Source organism: Lytechinus pictus, chromosome 7 (assembly GCF_037042905.1).
Source record: "Lytechinus pictus isolate F3 Inbred chromosome 7, Lp3.0, whole genome shotgun sequence".
NCBI classification, from domain to species: domain Eukaryota; kingdom Metazoa; phylum Echinodermata; class Echinoidea; order Temnopleuroida; family Toxopneustidae; genus Lytechinus; species Lytechinus pictus.
In genome coordinates, this window is record NC_087251.1 from 29,845,903 (window position 1) to 29,865,935 (window position 20,033).

A 20,033-nucleotide genomic window follows, 5' to 3' on the forward strand; every position below is an offset into this window, starting at 1 on the left:
TCTATCACAAAATTGGATTTTTGTATTAAAAAGGTCACAATTTTTGCTCGCTCGCAACTTTTTTAAAAGATAAATTCTGCCCGATACGCAATATCTGCCCTTCTCAAAATAGTCGCCTCATTACACCATTACGCCTGTTCATACCATGATATGACCGGGAAATGTTTGACTCTTGCCCCCCCCCCCCCCCCCCTGGCCACCGACCCCTGTTACGCAGCTGTTGAAAACCGTGCGCATTATGGTTTAACCTTTGGGTTTAACCTATCGATCCTTGGTGACATTAGGCCCACGTATGCCCCCGTGGCCCTGGGAAGCGGGGGTGCTGCATGCATTTTCCATAGGCATCACCCCCCCTTGAAATCTGGTAGGTATGATAAATGGCAGACATGTAATGAAAATGAACGACATGACATTTTGTAGGAACCCCCCTTTTTTTTGCTTGTCAAATTTCACCGGACCGAAAGCTCCTTCATTTTGTAATAACCCCCACTTTTTTCTTGTCAAATTCACTTCAGCACCCCCACTAAAAAAAAATCGTCCCCAGGGCCCACTCAGCCCCCCCCCCTCCTTCCCCCGTTGACATATTTTAACGATAAACTCTCAACGTGCGAGGATCGCGTCGCGTCGCTTTTGGACTGTTATTTCCTTTTTAATTCTTATGCTACTTTTGAGATCAAATTTGCGACGGCCGAGTACATTATGTAAATGCATGTCGGACCCGAAATTGCTCAAAACGTGATTTTTATGAACAAATCCAATGTAAATTCATTTCTAGCCAAAATTCGTAACTGTATAATTATTTTCCCCTTTACTAATCAAAACTGTATCTAAGTTTATTTACTATTGAAAAAAATGTAAAAACGTAGAAATCCCCCAGATATACATATAGGAAATTTCAAAAACAATAAACTACATAAGAAAACAATTGATTCTTATTTGTGTTATGTGCATTTGATCATTTGATTTCACAAAAATCTCTTTATCAAGATTTAATTCATTCATAGATTTACAGCCAAAGTCTAATTTCATGCATAAGATAACATAATTAATTCAAATAAAATGTATAGATTTAGTTAAATTTACCTATGAAAACACGTAGATTACATCATTTCCTACCATCGTGCAAATGATCGTCATGATCGCATGATTCGCGACCGAAAACCTATATGGGGGCATAGTGCCCGCCCACTTCCTGGTACCAAAAAGACCAAAATAACCCGGGACTTAAGGGTTAGGCCGGCCCATCCTTGGTAGACAATGATCCGTCAGGATCATCGAACATCGCTTTACTTTGGACCTTTCCCCCTACAAACAAGTCCTTGACAGCATTGCGGAACTCCTGGTAACGGATGCTGTAGATGATGGGGTTGATGCTGGAATTGACAGCAACTAGAATCATGGCGCCGTTGGCAATCTGAGAATTCGCTTGGATTTGATAACGGAGCACTGCTTTAAGCAAGAAAATCAAATGAAGGGGAGTCCAGCAAACAAGGTACGCAATGATAACGATGAGCATCAGTTTAATAACAGCTCTGCTCGCGGCAAGATGGTGTGATTTAGATCCTCTCAAGCGCTTCGACTGGGCTTTGAGCTTGACTGCTATTAAGGTTTGGGTAGCAACCATAATGATGGCTGGTATGAATAGTTGAATGGTTAGAAAGTAAAGAGTAAACGCCATGTCAACCGCATATGTAATTTCCACAACATTACATCGACGCTTCGCTTTGTCCACATCAGCTATGAAGTAACCAGGGATGCAAAGCAACATTGATAAGATCCATAAAATCACAACCACCTCAGATACTCGCCGTCTGGTTAAAATCCTGTTAAAGTAGATGGGATGAGTGACCGCGATGTAACGCTCAATAGAGATGGCGGATAGCACAAACCCTGACAGCAATGTCAACACCATCATGTAGTTCGGAAGCCATACCACTTTACAGTAGACTCGTCCGAGCCAGGATACCGGAACACCTTTGGCATATGGAACAGGAAGCAGCCCAACCGAGGTCAGGAGATCTGCCGCCGCAAGTGCGCCTATGAGTGTGTCGGTAGATCGGCTCTTAGCGCGCCGCTGAAAAAGAACAGTGATTATCAGAAGATTACCAATGATCCCGATCACCCCGACGACTAGCTCTCCAAGAGTGACCCAAGTCCAAGATATCGAATACCAAGACCATGAGCCAACCTTATCTGTATCATCAGCAGGGTATTCAGACCTTGATGTCTCAGTATCCCATATATCTTCAAGTTCTTCATGAAGCGTGTTATTCAGACCTATCAAGGAATCACCGTTGTCATCTTCCAGCGCGAGTCCTTTAACAGTTGCGTCAGGGCTACCACCAGGAGTAACACTTGTTCCCCAATCGCTCTCAGTTGTCGCTGAGGATGTCAGGGAGACAGCTCCCACACTCATTGCTAATGAGAGAGAAAGATACAGCAGTTGCACTAAACCAGTGAGATCCATGGACCTTATGACACATAAAAGAACCTATTAGGACAAAGAGATTGAAGTTGTGGATTAATATTGCTACTTTCAGCTAGTATTGGGGCCAGGGGTTGCTGAACGGGGGGGGGGGGGGACTTTCGGCCTAGCCCCCACTTCCGTTCTCATAAAATTCTTACTTTGAATGACTACACCAAGCTTAATTATTTGAGAAGGATGCAATATCGAAGAAAAACACGATGAGAGCGAGAGCGTTAACAAATAAAAGATGGGAATTAAAACATGTGAAAAAATTAATGAATCTGATATAATTGCAATTAACTCATAAAGTTTTCTGCATTCCTCTCTTTTCCCCTATCTCCTTTTTTTGTTCTACTTTATGTCTTGGGGGAACCTAGAATCTTTCCAGGTAATTCAATGTACACAATATCTGAATGTAAAGATTTTGAATACTAAACCTTTGACTTATATAATTATTCAATATATCATTATCAACTGGTACATTTCCAAGCAAACTTAAAATAGCATGGATTATCCCTGTTTTTTATATAAAGATGATTGTCATTTATTTCAGAATTATCGACCTATATCTTTGTTGTCCTGTATATCAAAATTATTAGAAAAATGTGTTTGTAATCGAGTCTATGATTTTCTTACAAAACATAAAATACTCTCAGATTGTCAATTTGAATTCAGACATAATTACTCAACCACACATGTTTTAGTTAATTTGCAGGGCAATGTGACAATGGCAATTAAAAATAATAAATTTTGTATTGGAATTTTTTATGGATTCATCAAAAGCATTCGATAAAGTAGACCATTCGATACTTTTTTTCAAAATTACATCATTACGGGATACGTGGTACTCCTTTTAACTTTTCTTTAAAATCAAAGCTCCATAGAAAATGATTTGCAATATAATCTGTTTAACATGTCTTCTTCTGATTTCAGCAATATTTCACGTGGAGTGCCACAGTGATCCATTCTCGATCCGTTACTATTTTTAATTTACATCAATGATTTGACCAAATCTTCCCATGTTTTCAATATATTATTTATGCCGATGATACAACTCTCATTTATTACCAGTCTGCTTTGGAAAATGTTGAATACCAAATTAATAAAGGACTACTAATAGTAGTGTGGAATATACTTTTATTCAATCTTAGTAAAACAATGTTTTGTTTATTTCATAATAAGAATTACAGGTCAATCATCCTTGATGAAATTCAAAATCGAATGTTATTACTTTTCCTGAAGCATTATCGGACTGTAATTGCAATATAATCTGTTTAACATGTCTTCTTCTGATTTCAGCAATATTTCACGTGGAGTGCCACAGTGATCCATTGATGCGCATATAGATTTTATAACAAAGAAAATATCCAATCGACTGGTATTATACATGTATAAATTAAATCTTAATGTGCCCTTCCCTACACTGTTAAAAATACCCTGATTTTTACAGGAAAAAAAGAAAATTTTGCAGAAAGCAATAACAGAATCATTCTGTAAATTCATAAAACAGGAATTTTTCTGCAATTTAACAGAACAGGTCTGTTTAAAAAGGATAAAAGGGTGTTTTTTAAAGGAAATTTGTAAGATTCCATACACCAAGTACCAATTTCCTGTAAGATTACATGTGTTCTCGAGACTCTGCTGCAGGAACTTCTTTTATTTTAAGGATGATTTTTTTTCTAACAGTGTATACAACACTCTCATATCGCCATATTTGACTTACTGCATAGGTGTCTTGGGAAATTAATCTCAAGTTAAACTTGAAAATTTGTTTAAGTTGCAAGAGAAGGCTTTACGTATATGTACAGGTAGTGAATATTATGCCCTTCCTGCTCCTCAGTTTTTTTTCGTTTAAAAACTGTAAATATCTTTTATTTATTCAATTATCATATCACATTGCTTGGTTTTCAATATTTTCAAGAATTATTACAAAATATATTACCCATATTCTCAACAATCAAATTCATTCCCATGAAACGAAACTCCGTAACTTGAAAGTAAAAATAACGCTGTCAAAAAAAATTGTTAGAAATACCCTAACAATAATTTAGAAACTATGCGTTTAATAAATCCAATTCCAGTAAAAAATTTAAAAAAAAACGGCTAAAACTTAATTTGTATTCAAAGTATCAATGATAATTCACCAACCCGTTTTCTTCTTTATATCTTGTTCATCCTTTCTTTTGTTTCTTTCTTCCTTTTTAATCCCTTTAACTTTCTGATGTATAACCTTTGTTCTAAACTATCAATATGAATTAAATATTTTCGTGAGAACTTTATAATGGGCAAAATGTAACTAACAGATATTAATTAAGTTTAAAAACTGTTGGTATAGTTGATTACTTGAGAATTCATTGGAAAAAAATTCACATGTTCTACTTTGATGTTTGGTGTAATGGAAATCCGTTGTGTGAGTATGGCTCGATCGGTAGGGGAGACCGGGGTTAGTTGGAACATTTTTGACAAAAATGGCTGTAAAATCCAAATAGATTTTATTCGAGAAACAATCAATATATCAGATTGAAGCATAAATCTAAGGGCTTCAAATGTACCCCATACAATTTTTAACTCTATTATGGTTACTGAAAAAAATCCACCTTGAACGAGACCATCGCAAACGTTCCAACTTACCCCAATACGGGGTAAGTTGGAACTTGGAACACTGCATGGTCAATTAAGAATTATACTAAAACTACTTAAAACTGTAATATTACATGGTTTTAGCCTATTTGCTTTATTTTTTTCAAAGTGTGGATTTGTTGAACTTTATGTTTTCTATTATACAGCCACTCACGCATGCAGACTGTGTAGTAGAATTCCGCATATTTCTTTGGGTGCGTTTGATTTTACATGCAATTAAGTGTACTATCAGCAATTTCATGTACTTCTGCATCAAATTTACAAGACAAAAAGTAATTGTTTATATTTTTTCATTCATAATTATGCAAATAAGCATATGAAATTTGCCCTAAACTTGTTTTTTTTAAATGTTTTTGCCTTTAATTCTATTTATTAAGCTAGTAGAATGCTAATTTTTGGTGAGAGTATCAATTTTCACATTTATGACAAATATCCACCAAAAATTGTAAAAAAAAATAATTTCTTACATGTATGTATTTTTTTATTTGTATTTCTTTGTTATTTCGAACCTTTGTTATTTCTAGTGAACTTTGTCGGGACTCTTTTGCGATCATAAATAGCATGAAATAAATCTATTTGAACCAACAAAAGTAAAAAATAATGGTACATTTATGACTTATGGTTGAAAAACACGATTTGCATTGACCTTGTACATGGAATCACATTTTTGAGCAATTTTGGGTCAGAACATGCACGTACAAAATGTTGCGTTATTTCGAAACCACGCACACAGGCATCACAAATTTTGTCTCAAATGATGCGCAAGACTTGAAAGTAAAGTGTCAGCGAGCAGTGTAGTCAAAAAATTTCGCGACGGCGTAGTGACAAAATTTCTCGAGGGGGGGGGGCTCAAATTGACCCCCCCCCCCCAGTTTGATAAGGGTAAATATTGCATTAGGAGCCTACAATAGGCCTTAAATGCACACTCAGACCTAACTGATAAACAAAACAAGCATGGTATACAATACATGTTCAGAAGAGTGTGATATACTTTACATATTTTTTTCTCATATCCAATGTTTTTATTCATAATTATGTTTGGGGTAAGTTGGAACATGTTCCAACTAGCCCCTTCAATTTTGTTCCAACTAACCCCGGAGGCCCATTTGACGTTTATAAGCTTACAGCACAAACACGGGACTTCACCATGGCATATTAATAACCTCATTTTGTAGCTTGGTATAAGTGTCTATCATACCCCCAAACTGGCCAACTTGATCTATAAACTTCTCTGAGATAATCAAACATTTCTGAAAGAGAAAAAAAATTACTCAGAAGGTCAACAAAACAAATATTCCTTTCTAACTTCACCAGGCTTGTTGCACATGTGCTGTCTGTAATATGGTGGATGGCTGTCGATATACAGTGCGTATAAAAAAAAGTTTACACTTTGAAAAAGCCCTGGGAATTAAAAAATTTACAACACGTTGGTAAATTTTTCACATATAATCTTGGGATTGGGTCTTATCTATCCAATGAAAGTAAAAGTTTTGACAGAATGTTACACTTGAGTGAGCACTGTCCATTTTTCTAAAGCTCGCAGAAATCTGTTTGCGCAGAAATGCTCGTTTTCACGCTGTATCAAGGGGAAAGGGCGAAATCAAACTTACCCTGCGAAACATTTCTCATACATTTCCCTTGCACTTTTAGTTAACTGAAATAAAACGGATACATTCAAGCATTTTGTAACAGTTTTGCCACCCAAATTAAAATTTCAACACTTAGTAAGCACAACCTTTACCCTTTTTGTGCCAGCTGGATATGAGGACATAAATGAATCTAAACAAAAGTTTATATCAGACATATCCAGCATTTTTTCACCAAGTTTTTATCATTTAAAATGGGTTTACATTTCATTTTTCATTTAATACTTGTTTCTCCAAACTTTTCCAAAGCTTGATAATGATTAACAAAATGGAAATCAAGCCTAAGCCATTTCATGTAAATCACAGCTCAGTGTAAAGCAAATATCGTCACGATGGCCTCGGTGTGATGTGGGGGAGTGGGGTGGGGCGCAATGCACTCTTCGAAGTGTTTGGGGCAAGGAAACAAGTTTAAAAAGGTAAAAGATATCTATAAATCAATTTTACTAGCTAAATTACACGTGTTCTTCATGATTAAGGTCTACTTTTATTCGCCTAACTATTTCAAAGTTCTGCGCAAATCAATTTTCACTAACTTTTCAAAATTAAGTGGTACTCACTCAAGCAGAAATATTTTTCGACATTTATATCGTCATTTGCTTAAATGGATCTGTACCAATGTTAAAATGTGGAAAAATCTTCAGGATATTACAAATGTATAATTTCACAGGATTTTTTCTAAGTGTAAACTTTTTTTTGATACGCACTGTATAATGACAATAAATTGAGGGCAGTATTGCAGAAATTTATTTAAAGACGTTAAAGAAAATTACAATGTTTCAACTTACCCCCGCGTTCCAACTAACCCCGGTCTCCCCTACACTTGAAATAAGTAACGTTATAGGCCTAATAAATAATAATAATAAAAAAATATATACTTACCCCTTGTTTACGACGTTGGCAATCAATGTGTCAGCAGTATAACTTGATGGGAGTGTGGGTATAGATTAAATGAAATATCAGAAGAGGCGCGTGAAGAAGTTTTGCATTTCAGAATCTCTGTTCACCGATCTTCCCTACTTTTATCCACATGGGCAGGATGGGCATCCAATGTAGTACCCACTGGGGTTAATCACTGAAAAAAAATTGGTTAAATTCTTGCATTTGATTCGCTGAGAAATACTGGTTTACTAATGAAAGAACGGTGTCTTGAAGAAATCATATCGCAGTGACTACAATGTTATCGAATTCCTGAGGATTCGTCTCATTTTTCGATTGGCTAATTTATGTACGCATGAGCAGATTTCACCCTATTTATATTTTCACCGTATTGAATTAAATCTATATTATTTCAATAATATTTTTCATTGATTATTCACTTCAATCTATTGAGCATAGGGGATAAGAAGGGGTGATGCCAGAATATCTTTATAGGGGGAGGATGCAACAAAACACCAAATTTTCTCAGATGAGTTATTATGCTCCACCATAGATACATGTTTCATAGTAGACTATTCAGTTATTTTAGTATTGGAAATATATATTTTTAATGTTATTATTATTTGATTTATATTTGTATTCTTTCAATTTTTCCTCCTTTATCACTTGAAAACAAAAATCAAAGTTAAGAGTCTTTTCCTGCCCCAGCCCCACTTTCGCCGTCCGCTGTGAACAAAGTATTTCCTTAAGTGATCAGTGCCCCTGAATGGTTCTTGATTCTACCTTTGCGGGGAAAAAACCCTATTTTGCCAGTTTTATTTTTCTTCAGGCCTACCATTTATTTCGAGCAGAAATCCTTGCTACTATTATGCGATCTTCCTCTTTCATTTTTATTCTCGTACATACTATTCGCTCATGAGCTTTGCGCTTCATTTTCTCCCATTTCACTTATCATGAAAAGGGAGAAAATGATAATGATAATACATTGCACTTGTATAACGTCAAATCCACTCTGTAGAGCGCTCGAGGCGCTTTTCAAGATTATTTTAAAGGAAATTATATAGAATTGAACAGAAATGTTTTTAGATGTATGTGTGTGCTTTTTTAAAGATCAAGTCTACCTCAGAAAAATGTTGATTTGAATCATTAGAGAAAAATCTAACAAACATGATGCTGAAAATGTCATCAAAATCGGATTGTAAAATAAGAAAGTTATGACATTTTTGACATTTTAAAGTTCGCCTATTTTTCACAAAATAGTTAAATGCACAATATTTTAGTCACATGCAAATGAAAGAATCGATGTTCCTCTCTCCCTTTTTCTTTGGTTTTTATTTGTTTGAATTATACAATATTTCAAATTTTACAGATTTTACAATAAGGACCAACTAGACTGAACCATAAAATGTTAAGCAATGGTAATTCCACATGTTCAGGGCGAAACAAAGTTTTGTTTCACACGACAATGAGGAGAAAAATAGAATATTTCATATAAAAAAATAGTGAGTGAGTGATGTCATCGTTCCCTCATTTGCATACCGACTGGGATGTGCTTATAACTATTTTGTGAAATTAAGCGAAAATTCAAAATGTCATAACTTTATTATTTTACATCCGATTTTGATGAAATTTTCAGTGTTATGCTTATTGGATTTTTCTCTTTTTATTCAAATCAACCTTTTATTGGGGGTGAACTTGCCACTTAAGTTCCAGAAATTAAACGTTTTTCATGTTTTCAGGACGGCGGGGTGTTCCATAAGTCTTGGAGGATGAGTGGGCATCCCCAAGGTTTTGGGAACTTCGAAAGTAACGAGAAAACTGGAAATGGGGTGTAAGGATCTTGAAGGGGTGTACAATATGCAAATTACCCATGAAAATCATAAATCTGCCAGCAGATTGGCTTTAAAATGTACATATAATTGTGTTGCAGGAGTGAAATACTCTCTAAACGATTTTTGAAAAAAAAAACTTATTTTCTTGATATTCAAAATGGCCGCCATAGACCGCTGTATTCAACATTATGTACAATATGAATGGGGAAAAATAATTTTCACAAAAGTGAGCACTAAATGCAAGTAATATTGATTTTTTCGTGAACTAATGGATGAAAACATGATTGCTAATGAAATTTGTCATTTATTATGTCATGTATGTAATAAATTAAGCATTTTAGTATTCAAAATGGCCCTATCATGCCTATAGGCCCTAACAGTATTATCTACAATGTAAATGGGGACATGTAATTTGGTAAGAATTTGGATTTGCTTGACTATGAAATCCCTATAATCCTTTTGTATGATTAAAGTATTATTTGAAAGCACGATTTTTTAAATGAAATATAGCATTTCTTCTGCCTTGTAAAAATACTGTATTTTGACATTCAAAATAGCCGCTACAAGCCCTTACTAAATTATGTTACATGCGTTAAGGAAAACTTATTTTCAGTGGGAATCATAAAATATGCATGTAACTGTGATGTACGAGTAAAAATATTGTCTTAAATATGATTTATAAATAAATACATCACATGTTGGTCATGGAGGTAATACATGCTGTACTTTGAAATTCAAAATGACTGCCATATAGGCCCTAAAAGTATTATGTACATTGTAATTTGGTACATATAATTTTGACAGAATTTGGCTTTGCTTGGCTGTAAGTATTGCATATAATTGTGTAAGAGTGAAATATTGTCTAAAACCATGGTTTCTAACGAGATATATCATATCTGGTGTAATTAAGGTGATAAATGCTGCATTCTGAAATTGAAAATGACCGCCATAGGCCCTTACTGTATTATCTACAATTTGAATGAGGACAGATAATTTTCACAAAAGGGCATATGGTGGCCATTTTGAATTTTGAAATATAACATTTATCAGCTAAATTTCAGATGATATGATATATTTCGTTAGTAATCATGTTTTCAGACAATATTTCACTCATACTCCATAGTCAAGCAAAGCGAAAATCTGTTAAAATTATTTGTCCCCATTCACATTGTACATAATAATGTTAGGGCCTGTAGCGGCCATTTTGACTTTCAAAATACAGTATTTATCACCTACCTGACAGGAGAACTGATATATCTTGTTACAAATTATGCTTCCAGACAATATTTTACTCATAGATCAGAATTAAGTGCATTTATGGTGCTCACTCCTGTTAAAATTGATTTCCCAGGTCGCATTGTACATAATACAATCAATGTCTATGGCGGCCATTTTGAAAGTCAAAATACAGTATTAAACACAAACATTAAACCCGAATGATGTATTTCGTTAAAAATTATGGGTTCTTTTTAGAGAGTACTAGTATCCCATTTATTTATCACAAATAAATGCATTTCGGTGCTCACTCTTGTGATTTATTTGATCCTCTTTCTCATTGTACATTATACTTTCAGGGCCTTTGGCGGCCATTTTGAATATCAAAATACAACGTTTATCACATACATGGCATATTGAATAATATATTTTGTGAACAATTATGTTTTTAGTCAGTATTCCACTCGTTTATCTTAATAATATGAATTTTAGTGCTCACTCTTGTGATGTGTTTGGCCCCCTTTGCTATACAGTGCGTATTAAAAAAAACGGGACAGTTTTGAAAAGTCCATAAAAATTTTGTTCTAAATTATGACATCTATATTTTGATGTTAATAGATGGTCTGAAATCTTTTCTTTGAAATGCCTTTAAAAAAAATAAATTTTGTTCATGCTTGAGCGAACACAGGACGTTTTTTGCCATAATGGCAGAAATTAGAAATTTGATGATCAGACTTCTTGCTATTCAGCAGACTTCTTCTTAACCTTTTCATTATCTTTGCTACGATTTTTGAATTATGCTGTCAAATTTCATTTAAAAATTCATTTATTTACTTGAATTATTTTTTTTCCATTGAAATTCTTTTACCTTTGAAATTTCCTTCATAAGCAAGATAAAAAAGACTTTTTGTCAACCCAAGCAAGAAGATTTGCATTATTGATTGGGAAAACTTGTAATTATTCAAATCCTTTTATTCTGTGAAACGAATTATCTTATGGTACCTTTAAAAACATGAATCATATTTTCAAGGGGTTTGTTTGATTCCTTGACAAAGTTTAATTATGTGCTTGACAGGACAAACGGGAAATGATTCATGTTTTTCAATGGCAATGATGTGCTGAGTCAATTTTAAAGGAGCAAGATATGGCAGATCGGATAAAATGTATTAAAAAGTTGTGAGCGAGCAAGCAAAAATTTCCACTTTTTTATCAAAATATCAAATTCTGTGATAGATTTTGACATAATATTCAGAAAATAAATCATATTTCACTTTCTATCTTTCCTTATATTTCCTTTCCACTGTTTGTCTCTTTTTTATTGAAGGGGGGGGGGAGCACCCCTGAGCCCCCGCCCATCTGCATGCCACTGTTCAAAGGCACCATAACATTTGTAGCACACAATGAAAGGATTTGAAAAAAAATACACGCTCTCCCATACTTCGGTTGAACATTTTTTGTTTTTGCTTAAAGACGGAATATTCAAAGCTAAAAGAGAACATATTCAAAAGTAACAGCAACACAACAACTCAAGCAAATAAACAGATTTGAAAATGAATTTTGACCGCATAATTTGAAAATTATGGCAAAGATAAAGAAAATGTTAAGAGGAAGTCTGCTGATTAGCAAGAAGTCCGATCATCATATTTATCATTTTATGCCATTTTGGCGCAAGCCTCCTTTTTAACCCCAGACAAAAACATTCCGTGTTCGTTCAAGCATGAACAAAGCTAAATTTCTTTAATGGAATTTGAAAGATAAGACTTCAGAGCACCTATTAACACTAAGTCATAGACATCATATTTTGAAACAAAAATTTTATAGACTTTTCAAATCTGTCCCGTTTTTTTTTATACGCAGTGTTGTACATTTGAGCCAGTGACAGCTATTTTGAATATAAAATACAACAATTTTCCCATATATGACATAATAAATGTTATATCTTATAGCATTGATGATTTTCATACAGTACTTCGTCCATAGATCACAATTACTTGCAGTTTAGGGATCATTTTGTGAAAATTAGTTTTCCCTATATATATTGTACATAATAGGGTACATGGCGGCCATTTTGAATATCAAGAAAATAATTTTTATTTCAAAAAACATTATTTCAGAGAGTATTTCACTCCTGCAACACAATTACATACATAATATAGCCAATCTGCTGGCAATCTTATGATTTCCATGGGAAATTTGCATATTTTGGCGGCCATATTGGATTTTGCCAATTTGCGGAAAATGCTCAAGGTTACACGAGTGGCATCATTCAGATTCGTAATCAGTACCCTTGAATTGACAAGAAACCATAAAAAAATATTGTATATATGAAAAAAAACAAGGTTTGGTCAATTGTCTATGGGGCCTATCCTGGACTATAAACTACCAAAAAATTCCTTTTTTATAATTGAAACAAGAAAAGTTACCCTTTGTCTTCTTGCCTCGCAATCAAAATACACTGAAACTGCCATCATCATCGTCGTCATCATCATCATCATTTGAAAATTACTGATATTCATGTAAAGCAAATTTCGGTTTAATGTATCATGTGTCTGGCTTAAATAAAAAATATAAGAGTTACCTTTATCCTTTAATATGTGATGATTTTACTTTGAATAGAGACATTAAGAGCTAACCAACAATAGACATTCTTTTCAGTTTTCCGAGAAGCGCTCCCGCCCTTGATTTAATTAGATACTCAGGACCCTAACATTTGGAATTCACTACCTTTATACGAGTTTCTAACAATATTCTATCTCTGAAAAAAAAGAATATGAAGTATTTTATTCTCTCAAAATACTTTTAATGTTATTTAATCAAAATCCTCTTAATATTTTAGTACATGCATGAGGTCTATAATTTTATTTAAGATGCAAACGATGCTTACATTTCTTTCTTAATATGCAATAGGGCAAAGTTTTATTATTATTTTTTTGTTAGTGCTTGTTCTGTTACTATGAACGCTTTATTTCAAGCTGCGTTTTACTTCAATGAACTATCTTCTATGTTATTTAAGGGACTAAATGCTTTAGAAATATATTTTATTTATGTTTAGCTGTTATTACGTATTGTTACGTATTATTATCTGCATATGTGACACCATTTTTGTCAAAGTGAATATTGTTTTAGGTGATGAAAATAACAAACAATTACCGCCATGACCCTTTCTCACCACTGTTCCATCATTATACCATATAATTACTTTACCACCTTTATCGTCATCGTCACTAACATCAGATACTTTAGATAATTCTCCCCGAAACGACATCACTTTTATCTCTACAATCGCGCCATTTTTAATCATGATATCCAATCAACTATACATGTACTTTGCCCCTTCTCTCCCTCCCCCCCCCCTCTCTCTCTCTCTGCCACCCTCTCTGATTCTCTCTCCCTCCCCTCCTCCTCTCCCTATGTTATCTCTTTTCTCTTGTTCCGCAATGAATGAGCCAATACTGAAAGACATTTCTTACCATATTAAAGGTCAAGTCCACCCCAAATTTTTATGACATTTTAAAGTTTGGCTTATTTTTCACGAAACAGTTATATGCACAACTCAGTGATACGCGAATGAGAGAGTCGATGATGTCCATCACTCACTATTTCTTTTGTTTAATATTGTTTGAATTATACAAAATTTGAATTTTTACAGTTCTGACAGTAATGATCAACTTGAATAAATCACCAAATGTCAAAACAATCTTTGTTTCACATGACAATGAGGAAAAAATTAAGATATTCCATAAATCATACAAAGAAATACAAAAGAAAATAGTGAGTGATGTTATCAGTCCACTCATTTGCATAACGATCAGGATAACTGTTTTGTGAAATTAAGCGAATCTTTAATGTCATAACTTTCTTATTTTACATCCGATTTTGATAAAAAAAAAATCAGTGTTATGCTTGTCGGATTTTTCTCCTTTTATTCAAATCAACTTTTTGTGGGGGTGGACTTGTCCTTTAAAGAGTGACACTAATGGTTTTTCCCCTGATCTATGTTGAATTAAAGTAAAAGTCATTCTCTTTGTAGTCCTCACTGATGATGCTTTCTCAATTTCAAAGATATTTTTTTTTACAGTTTTCATTATGTCTCTTTTTTAATTCTTCAAATGTTCACGTAACAGAGTTCATTCACTTCTCTTGAAATAGATTTGGGGTCCGTGGGGGACGACCCTAAGTCCCGCGGGGGCCACTTACATTGACAAGTGGATACCATGCGCGACCAAAAAAACACGTAAAAAGGATGTCTTTTTCACGATAGGGCACGTTACGTACGTAACGTGATAAGGGTGTCAAAAACACAAAAGTAATGAAAAAAGGGTATCTATTTCGCTAGGACAATTACGTGTTTAGGGTCGAATTTGCGGGGATGATAAAACAAAATTAAAATGTTTTATAAAGGATGTCCTTTTTGCCCCAACACTTCGTGTTTAGAGTCCAATTTGCGCGAGGTGTAAAAGGTGGGGTCGTACTAAACCAAATAAGGTAAAGCCGACGACCGAAGGACCCGTAACAATAAAACATTCCTGTACTTGTTTAGGGGTTCATTTCAGGGAATATTTGCCAAGAATATCGTTTTGTTTTCAATACTTGTTAAGGGTAGGGTTTCACACGCCAATACTTGTTAAGGGGTGCATTTTCAGAATATGGAAATTACGTGTTTAGGGTGCTTTTCGAGACCCCATGGTTCAGTTCAGTTCAGTTTAGTTTATTTCATTTCCATTTTCTGATAATAAACATAACAAACATATATATACATATGTATAAATGTACAAAACAAAATAAGTGTTATAAGTATACTTCAATAATCAATTAACAAATTCGTAGGAAATAGATGAAATGTATACAATTTTTGTTCAAGATACATTTTGATGATTAGACAAATTATAGATTACAGTTAGCATGTGAAAATGAAAATGAGGGACTTATTAAAAAGCGAAGCTTGTAATTGTAAGCCCCTTAGGTAATTAAAAGTAAAGTAAGACAATCTAGACCATATATGAAGAACGGCAAAATAGGTTTGAATAACAAGGAAAGAAAGGGGGGGGCAGTAACTACATAGGTTAGAGGGATAATGGAATATTTAATAACTGGGGAAAAAAACAAAACAAAAAGAAACGATTATGTGCCCAGCAGAAAAGGAAAGGGGAGGAGAAAGAGAAATAGGGTCGAGAGGCAAGTATCGTGGAAAAGATAAAGCAGTTCATGTGTTTCATACATTGTACTCATTAAGGAATGAGAGTTTTAGGTGTTTTTTGAAGGTGTTTATATTTCTATATTGTTTAAGGCTTTGGTGAATACCATTCCAGTATTTGGGACCTGTATAAATGATGGTTTTTTGTGCGAGTGTGGTTCTAGTCAGAGGGGGGTGATATTGGTGTTGTATAGCTTGTCTTGTGGGGTATGTATGGATGTCAGTGTTTTTGGTAAAGAGTGAAGTAATTGCGGTGGGTAATTCGTTTTTTGATAGCTGGAACATAAAAGTTCCAAGGTTCAGGAGATAGAGATCGTGGATTTTTTAGTATTTGTTTTTTTTTAAATAACGGGCTTGTATGAGCACGGTAATGGGCATTTTCAATTATTCTAACAATTCGTTTTTGAAGCAAAAATATTCTATTAGTTTGTGTTATTTGTGAATTACCCCAGGATAAAATTCCGTAGTTTAGATAAGGGAGGATGAGGGTTGAGTAGAGGGTCAAAAGTATTTTGTGAGGTAAAAATGTTTTAAGTTTGTTGATGACACCTATGTTTCTTGCGATCACTCTACAAAGAATATCAATGTGTGTTTTCCATGATAATTTATTGTCGATGAATATGCCAAGAAATTTTGTTGATTGGGTAGAGTCAATATTAATGCCATTAATGTTAATGTTAATGGTCGCGCATGGTATCCACTCGTGAATGGAAGTGGCCCCCCGGGCCCTAAGTTAATCACTTAATCGAGGGGGCATCATCATCATCATCACTATCAATCACCATGGTATCATTATACATAATCATATCATATCATACTATTTGAATATCCGATTTCAAAATTGTAGATGAAAGACAAGCAGGGTCGATGGGGTGGGGATGGGAGTCACGAGCCAGTCTTGTTTGTTCAAAGGGAAGATTGTGACTTGCGAGGTTGGAGATTCGCTTTGGATACTTTGGCAAATATGAGCCAAACGATGGTCACAAGTTTAATTTCGTTGGAGGGGGGGGGGGGGTTCTTAATCCCCAAAGCACTTCCAGTATTTATGTAGTAGGCATACGTAAGTAATATTTTATTGAAGCAGACACACTTCTTTGATGGTCCAACTGTTTTCTGGCATATTTTACCTCTCATTGGACTTTGTATTCTATCCCGATATAATTACCTCGAAGTTGCCCTTTAATTGCTCCTTTCCCAAGTTAAAAAATATATGATTGGCATGCCTTGGCCATCACAGATTGAATTGTGTAATTGCTCGCTCAAGGTGAAGGTATAGTAAACCACTGATATTTTTTTGTCTCTCTCAATCTCTTCTTCAGGCGCCCCTGCCAAGGGTGGTGGTCAGGCGGCGACCGCCCCCTATGATTCTTGGGGGGGGGGGGGTGGGTGTAAAGGAAAGAGACAAGTGGAACGCCTCTGGCAGTCTCGCCTGCATTACGCGATACAATGTATCAGCAGTGCTGACTTTGAAAACGACTAGAGAATATTTTATATGATAATAAAATACTATGTTCATTGACCCTTGACGCTGATCGTGTGACCGAAGACTTGTGCAAGATGATCAGTGACAGGGCCATGGGAACAATTTTTTTTTATTGGGGGTGCTGATGTAAAAGCAAAAAAAAAAGGATGACTACAAAATGGATGTCATATTGGGTCCGAGAAATTTGAAAGCAAAAAAAAGGGAGGGTTCACTACAAAAAGAATGTCATTTGGGTTTTATTTATCAATTTTTTTTCTTGGAGGTGCTGTCTATTGAAAATAATACACGCAGCACCCCCAAGGAAAATCTTGGGGATGCTTTAGGACCCGCCCAGCACCCCCGCTTCCCAGAGCCATGATCAGTGATACATGTACTTGATTACCCTTAATTCCTCATTTTCATGAACTAGATCCATAAACATTTAAAGTTATCATGGCAATTCAACAAATACCCCCAACACGTCCAAAGTTAATCAACTTTGATCATGTGACCTGAAATTCACGAAAGATGTTCTCTGATGCTTGATTACTTATATGTCCAAGTTTCATTAAATAGGTTTATATACTTTTAAAGCTATGACATTTCAAAAACTTAACCTTGGTTAAGATTTTGTTTTGATTCCCCAACATAATCTAAGTTCATTGACCATAAATGACCTTTGATCTTGGTCATGTGACCCGAAACTCACAAGGGATGTTCAGTGATACTTGATAACTCTTATGTCCAAGTTTCAAGAACCAGATCCATAAACTCTCAAAGATATGATGGAAATTAACAAATACCCGCAACATGGCCAAAGTTCATTGATCCTAAATGACATTTGACTTTGATAATGTGACCTCAAACTCAGGCAGGATGTTTACTAATATTTGATAACCCTTATGTCCAAGTTTCATGGAACTATATAGGTCCATATAATTTTTAAGTTATGATGACATTTAAAAAACTTAACCTCAGGTTAAGATTTGATGTTGACAACGCCGCCGCTGCCGTCGAAATAGCGGCGCCTATAATCTCGCTCTACTCTGCAGGCGAGACAAAAACGAAGAGAGAGAGGTATTGCCTCCCTATAATATATGAATTATCATGGCACCCCCATCCGGCGCCAGGGCCCTGCAACACTATAGAGACGCCCCTGCGTTTGAACGAAATATGATGATGGTGATGATGATAATGATGATGAAATTCTTAGTTTTTTTCATCATTAAGATTAAGAAGTGGTCCAACATTATAATTTAAGGATATCATTTTAAACGCTGGATCACCCCTCTCTTTTAAAACATAGGATAAATTTGTTAGACGGGTCTTCCCACTAGGCCGATGATTACGTTTGTCTACAAAAAATATATATTTTCTGCTTACCTAATCTTACAAACTTGTTGTCGGTCATATCCACCTGTTCCTTAGGATTTGAGGAACAAAGTACTCAAAGGATGGCATCAGTACAATTGCTTTCCGAAGCTGGAAAAAAAAAGCTGAAATAAAGAGTCAATGTCGGTTGTTTGTTCAGGGAGACCATTTCAACGCGCGTCCTTGCCAACCGTTGTGTCGTCGATAACAGAGAACGTTTTAGCCAAAGAACGCCGCGCAGTTCCATATGTGTACCTGCAGCATTAGCGCAAGTGACAGGATGGCGAAATAGCAGTAGCAGTAGCCTAATTTTACGTAAATGAGCGGCAATAAGTTCAAGTTCGTCTTTATTTATCCATCTTGGAAATTTTTGTTCACAACTTCAAGTCAATAAACATCAAAATACCATATTAAACATATAACACCACTAATACATTTATAATAATTATATTACAGTGAAAGTGAATACCCGTTTATATAAAGGCTACGAACAAATAATATATATAAAGCCTCCATTTGTCAAAATATGACAATACTTGACATTCAGTACAAAATAACTAGTTATCAATAATTCATTGCAATTTAAAATTTCTTTCCAATAAAAATACATGTAGTATTACTCTAACACCTTAATTCAAATAGTTACTATATAGAAATAACTAGTAATCAATACATTTTAAAAATTTCATTCCAATAATAAAAGTGTGAAGTATTAACATTAATTCCAAAAAGTTATAAACGGGTAGCATGGCATGAGGAAAAAAAGAAACGTTCTTTCTCTTCTCCTCCCTTTTGCTCTATATTTTTTTTGGGGTCTTCTCCTCCTTTTCTCCTCCCTTTTCATCTATTTTTTGTCTCCTTCTCCTCTTCTTGGTCTTCTCCTCCTCGTTCTTCCTCAATTCTTGTTTGACGCCTTTCCCCAATCTTTTGGTTTCTCTCATATCTCACTTCATCTGCCCATAAGCAATCTTTCTCTTTCATTCTTATTTTCTGAGAAGTATTTTTTGTTCCTTAGCTATATTTTTTCTTCCAATATCTCCCTTTCAAGTATTTTCCCCTAGGCTACAGTTATCCCCCTCTCTCTCTCTTCTCCCCTCTCTTTCTCTCTTCTCCCCCTCTCCATCTCTCTCACTAAGTTTCCTTTTTTGATTCCTCATGCAATATCTTTCCCTTTCCAAATTATTTATCTCTTAACCATAGCCGTTTTTTTTATAGCTTTCATTTTGATTTTTTGAATAGCTAAGAAAGTAACACTACGAAACTTGGTGAAGCTTTCGTGACACTTCCTTGATATATTTCATTTCATTAAGTAGAAATAAACGTACAATCA

At 34.9% G+C, this 20,033-nt stretch overlaps 1 protein-coding gene across 1 annotated transcript; it reads right to left on the reverse strand.

Annotated features, from left to right (window-relative positions):
* Nucleotides 1-1,231: 1,231 nt before the first annotated feature.
* LOC129265294 (kappa-type opioid receptor-like) lies at nt 1,232-2,416 on the reverse strand. The gene has a single exon (XM_054903301.2). It carries the CDS (start codon nt 2,414-2,416, stop codon nt 1,232-1,234), a length of 1,185 nt encoding a protein of 394 aa, XP_054759276.2.
* Nucleotides 2,417-20,033: the final 17,617 nt, after the last annotated feature.

Coding starts and splice junctions, on each gene's coding strand:
- LOC129265294 (XM_054903301.2), bottom strand. CDS start 2,416: ATGAGTGTGGGAGCTGTCTCCCTGACATCCTCAGCGACAACTGAGAGC.